Raw genomic sequence first — 6,261 nt, forward strand, 5'->3', positions numbered from 1 at the left:
AGGCCAAAAATAGCAAATCACCATAAAGATCAAAGTACACTAAGATACATATATTAAAACATAATATACATGATATACGATATTTAAAATACATTTATTGAGTACTTATTTAAAAGAGAGAATAAATATATAGTTGATTAGTAGGTAGGATAATATTTAATCATATTTAATTATTATAAACATAAATATATAGCAAATTAAATTGAATAAATAAAAGTAAAAATTATCACCAAATAAAAAACTTTTCATTCAAGATTTGAAAGACTAATGAATTAAATCCTTATGTGTTGTTATAGTAATGGGGATTCAGCCGGGCCATTACATTCAATGGCCCGAAAAGATTTAATAAGATCCATTGCCGAACTTTCATTGCTTATAAATTGTTTGACCTTTGATTTCACTGCTGCTGGTATACGAGCAGGACGATTATTTTTATCGAGTAACACGATTACTGAATTCGCTTCCAAGATTGCCTGTGAGATCATTAAGAATATAGTTAACAATAATAATAATAATAATAAAAATAATAATAATAATAATAATTCCAACAAAACTAAAAAAGTAATAATAATAATTAAATAAAGGCCAGGTCGAATAAGGGTAAAAAAGTCTCATTTAAACTTAATATGGGCTTTAAAATTCAGCCCGGCCCATTTTTATTACTAAACATTATTTTAATCTCCATTTATCAATTTATAACAATTAAATTATCATTTATAATAATTAAATGAAAAAAATTAAAAAAATTCTTATTGGCATTGTCATTTATAATATTTAAGTTATCCGTCAATTATGCTATTTACAAAGGTCTGTTTCCGACTCTTATTGAGCGCTTTAATTGCCCACTTTATTTTAATTATAATGGAGCCCGTTTTCGGCTCAGCCCATTTTCAATCCAACCTTTACAAAGCCATACTAAAAATGGGCCGGATAACGAAATAAGGGATCAAAATAGGGGTCCGGCCCGTTGAACACCCCCTACTTGTGACCCAAGGAGGACATTGACTTTATGGGGTCGATTGTTATGGTGGTGAGACCGTCTCTATTGAATTGATTTAATATACACTCATAACTTTAAAAATAATCATTTATAATCTTACAAAGATAATTTATAGTTTTAAAGTAATACTTTTTTATAATCTTTAACCTTAAAGTAATCATTTACAATTTTAAGTTAATTAATTAGTAAAATTAATTAATTATATAATTATTTTATGGTGAGGCAAATAGGTTACGAGGGAAGGAAAGAAGTTACCTCATAATTTGGTAACTTGAAAATGAAATGGTCGGCAAATAAACGAGCTGCTGATACATCTGAAACTATAGACTTCACAACAAACTCATCTCCACTCTGAACACATAAGTCAGCATACACATACTTTAATAATTTATATACAAAAATTCTTGCATAACACGGTTTTATAGACGTTTTATATCTATAAATTAAATTGCCTAATTATACAATTATTTAGGTATAGACTTCTTGTTTTGAAGTCGTCTCACCGAATAATAATATTCTCTCCTATTCACTATTATTGTCTTATTTGATTTTTTATATTATTCATCTATCACTTTTAATTTGTATTTTATTTTTAATTTATTATAAATTAAAAACATTCAAGTTTGATTTTTTTTGATTTGTTTGGATGTTATTTTAAATCAACACATTATAATTTTTAGTTAAACACAATTTGAGTGCGATAATAATAATAAATGGGAGAGAGTAAAAATAAAAAGAAAATCTCACAATTTATCAACAATTGTTACATTTTTAATCAACTACGTATTAGAACAAATAAATATTTTCTCTCTTCCTTTGATTTATTTTGCTATAAAATATACTCCCTTGGTTTTTAAAAGTTGCACATTTCTACGACAGACAATTTTAATTTATTTGTCCATATTCTGGAATAATTGTCATTTTAAGAAAATATTTTTATACCTAAATGTGCTTGGTAGTTTACAAAAATATAAATTCATCTTTAATTGATTCTTCTTAAAATTATAAATTTTGCTGGATTTTAAAGTTTTTTAATACTCTCTTCTCCTTTAAGAAAGTATTCAAAAATATAAAGGTGAAATATCATTTCCTTGAAATAATAATGGTAAAACGATGCAATCATTATCACTCTTTATGAATTATATGTAACAATTTTCTAATTACTTCATGTTTTTGGTTGTTTTTAATAAATATTTGTATGCAATCAATTAACAATATTGAGATGTTGTGGAAAAAAAAATTTTAGAATATATAATGTATTTTTGGGCTTCAATTATAAATTTGTTAAAGATTTAATTAAAAAAATCTAGTAACAGAAAGAAAAATTTAGAGATATAGATGAAAAGTGTAGAAACACTTGGATTATGTAGAAAATACTAGATTAATAGTCACCCAAGTCACCTAAGGCTACAAATAGTAAAGAGAAGGGGTAGTGAGAAAAAGCCAAAATCAAATAGGTTTATTTCACACAACAAAATGTAAGAGTATGCTCGCAAAAAGTGACGACGTGAGTGTATAATAAAATATGACAGATTGGTGAGACATGAGCTCACATAAAAATATAAGTGAAAAGTGTATAAGGTACGGAACAAGTGTCCCACCAAAAATTATTATTGTACAATTTATGATGTAATAAAATATTATATTCAGTTAATATAATACATTATTTTTTAGGGTCCAACTACAAATTTTACGTGCGCTTCAAAATTTCTATCAAAATTTAATATTTTGGTTGATATAAACTTTAACATAAGCTTATAATTGATTGAATTTCACAATATATTATATATTCTAACAATATAATAATATATTACCTTCAGAGGTGAGATAAACGTAAGAGACAATTTTGAGAATGCGATACCACCAGTGCTCTGAATCGCATTATCATCTAGACCAATATTTCTTGCTAACTCATAACTTGCTGCACATTAACATTAAAATGAAAGGCTTAAGGACTCTATTTAGTGAAGAATAAAAGTAAAAATAAAGAAATAGAGAAACAGTGCATATATTAAGGAGCACACAAAACACAAATGTAAGAATACAAAGATGATTATGAGGTATCTCGAATACCTCCCCCCTAAAACAAGATTATTTCATTAATTAATTAACATTACGTTAATGATACGAACCCTCACTAGCCTTGAGAATATAGTCTCTTTAGGACAAAGATTTTACCTTTAATGGAGATCACACATTATCTAATATAAAGCTAATTAGGTTTTGCCTAAATTCCTTTTTCCTTGTATTATTCTCCACACATCATTTAAATTAGGGTTCTTATTTAGCCCCTAAACAAGTCAGAATAACTCTAGCACAAAAGCCCAAAACTTGCCCGCCAAGTAAGCATAAAACAAAAACACTCAAAATTGCCCTTGACAGGGTGCTCAAACGAGCACGTATTGTGCTCAAACGAGCTCCTGATACAGTCCTATTATTGACTTCCTCGTGCATTTGTGCCTAGTTTAGGACATCTTCCTTCCTCATGCATCGTTCAAGGCATAAACCAAAACCCTTGTTGTGCTCCTAGCTTCTTGCCTAGTTCAAGACACTTTTTACCTCGATCACAGCCCTACATGCACCTTATTGATCACTTCATCTAGTGATCTAAACATCAATCCCTCAGTCCTATTGCACATACATTATCCTCCTCCAAAGTGCAAAATACGGAATGAGCTATAAGATGATCAAGATCATCTCGTACACTAAGAGAATTGGCACTTGCACCAACAAAGATATCAATGATTATATGATTATATATAGTTTCAACAAAATGATTCAAATATAATAAGTGACTAGAAATACAATGGATTACACCTAAAACATGATGACTGGTGTCGGTCCGAAAAAACAATTACTATATTTTTCGGATGAAATTTGATTTAAATCTCACCAACCTCTCCACAACGTATCATGTAACATAAAAACAACTTTAAGTTGAACTATTTAAGCAAAACAATAATTTCCAAAGTAATATTCAAAACTGTTTGAATCAATTTACCAATTTTTCGAATTTCTTGACTTTTGACAATGTACTAGAACTCTATATACTATATCTCTATCAAATCAACGGCTCAAAGTTCAATTAAGGACTTAATATTCCATAATCCATATGTGCTGGAGTTTGAATTATTAGAAGGAAATTATCGCTATGATACGAGTATAATGTATTGCTATTTTTTTTCCTTAAATTTTGATTTTGTGCGGAAATACTAAGATGAGTATGACCATGACATGCTGGGTTGAACATGACAGCTGAGACCTCTGGGTTGTTAATATATCAAAAGAAAGTGAGTAGAAAAAATGGAAATCACAACTAATAAAAATATGTATTTATAAAGTTAGTGGAAAATATGTGAGTAGACTGAATAAAGTTTGGTCTAAACTGCAAATTAAACTGGACCATACCGTAATATTTATTTGTTCTGTCTACGGTCTAAACGGTCGGGTCTGGTTTTTTCAAAAAGATTACGGTTTACGGTCTAGTCTCGGTTTTTTATTTTTCAGACCAGACCAGACTGCGAATTGTACTATGACCAAAAATTATAATTTTTTTAAAAAATATGTTGCTAGCTAGATATATTGAGACGTAGTTATTTTATATAGTAATATATACTTGAATAATGTTAATACAATCAACTAATTACAAATCATTATATTTGGTGATTGTAGGTGTCGAATGTTTATATAAACACATATTAATTTGGAAAAAAATATATAAAAAAAACGTACACTAGACAAAACCGTTGTAGAACGGTTTCCTCCAATCCGGTCTGGTGATTGAAACACTCCGGTCCAAAGTAAAAAATTTTCAGCCCAGAATTTTTAGTTTGGTCTAATTTTAGTGTCAAACTGGACCATGTGTACCCTTATATGTGAGACTATAAGCAATATAAAAATATTGAAATGAAGTTAGTGAAAGATATGCGAAACTATAAGCATTACTAAAATATTAAAATAAGGATAAATAAGGTTAAATAAGGTTAATTTTGTCCAAAATTTATATTCTAAATAGAAATATTATAAAAACAACAAATAAAATACCCTAAAATAGCAAATAAAAACTTATTTAAGAAATGAAGAAAATAAAAGATAAAAGTACATACCTAGATGACAATAGCTACAATACACTGCATTATTAACAACTTCATATCGATCCAATTCATAATCACGTACTTTAAGTTGAATTTCTGAAACCCCATTCACACTAGCAATACAAGTATTAACATCTTCAGGATTCACCATAAAATAATCAGGAATAAAATGATCAAACATTAATACAAAGTAGGAAAAATGTTAAAAATAAAACAACTAATATACGATTTGTTGTAAATAAATTTAACTATTCTTTATTTTCATATAAATTGGATATAATTGTTGAAAATAAACTAAATTATTGTTTATTTCTAATTGCTTAACTTATAAAGAATCTTTATAGATAATTATAACTTATAAAGAATAATTGTGTTTATTATTAACAAATATACCTAATATGTGATTCATTTAAAATGAATAATAAATTGGTTTATAAATTGATTTATTGTTAATAATTTTCCCAAAATAAAAAATTATTTTTTTACTCATCTTATAAAAGATCGTTTCACTATAAGACGGACCTATATAATTAATTCAATTCTTTAATTGACCACTTTAAAATTAAAAGTAATCAATTTAACAAACTAAATATACATATCTTAACACAATAAAGATAATCTCATTTACTCGTAATAATTAACACCGGAAAGATTATGATAGCATGGCCGAGCAGAAATCGACGACCGGTGGCGAGGCGTGGAACGAAAGAGAAGACATTGATTAGCAACACATGCTGGTGGTGGAGAAATCGAAATATGGTTTTTGGGTTGACGATTTGGGAAAATAACTGTGTTTGGACATGAAACCATGTTTGATGGTGTAAACATGGTTAGAGCTTGCATTGAAACCATTTTTATTGTTGTGTTTTCTATAAGTATTGGTTTGTTTTCTAATGTGGAACAAAATTAGAAAGTGTTATATTATTTATAGTGTTGAAGTCCTGAATTATTCGTCATCATCATATTCGGTGTATTTTGCTTATAAGGGATCAGAGTTTAAAAACATAGGCGGATCTAATGTGTAGTCATTGAGATCAGTTGAAATTAGTTAAATCTAAAATAAAATAAAATAATATATATAAATATACTTTAGATGAGTTGGTTAGCGTATTGTCTAACTCAGGTTCAAAACCCTTCAAGTGTAAAAATATTTTTGACATCATTTTT

General features: G+C 27.9%; 1 protein-coding gene across 1 annotated transcript; it reads right to left on the minus strand.

Annotated features, from left to right (window-relative positions):
• Positions 1 to 285: 285 nt before the first annotated feature.
• LOC130806682 (acyl-acyl carrier protein thioesterase ATL3, chloroplastic-like) lies at positions 286 to 5,969 on the minus strand. The gene is made up of 5 exons (XM_057671848.1): positions 5,723 to 5,969; positions 5,107 to 5,207; positions 2,815 to 2,921; positions 1,256 to 1,351; positions 286 to 473 (listed from the first exon to the last, which is right to left on the minus strand). Exons 1-5 carry the CDS (start codon positions 5,944 to 5,946, stop codon positions 291 to 293), a joined length of 711 nt encoding a protein of 236 aa, XP_057527831.1. The 5' UTR covers positions 5,947 to 5,969; the 3' UTR covers positions 286 to 290.
• Between the last annotated feature and the right edge of the window lie 292 nt (positions 5,970 to 6,261).

Source organism: Amaranthus tricolor, chromosome 2, assembly GCF_026212465.1.
Source record: "Amaranthus tricolor cultivar Red isolate AtriRed21 chromosome 2, ASM2621246v1, whole genome shotgun sequence".
NCBI lineage: Eukaryota > Viridiplantae > Streptophyta > Magnoliopsida > Caryophyllales > Amaranthaceae > Amaranthus > Amaranthus tricolor.

Bases quoted from the DNA above. Each gene is read 5' to 3' on its own strand.
- LOC130806682 (XM_057671848.1), bottom strand. From the start codon at position 5,946: ATGGTTTCAATGCAAGCTCTAACCATGTTTACACCATCAAACATGGTT. The intron at 5,208-5,722 runs GTAAATGAGATT...TTGTATTGCTAG, and splicing joins TCCGGTGTTAATTATTACGA to TGTGAATGGGGTTTCAGAAA. The intron at 2,922-5,106 runs GTATGTACTTTT...GTTAATGTGCAG, and splicing joins TTGTAGCTATTGTCATCTAG to CAAGTTATGAGTTAGCAAGA.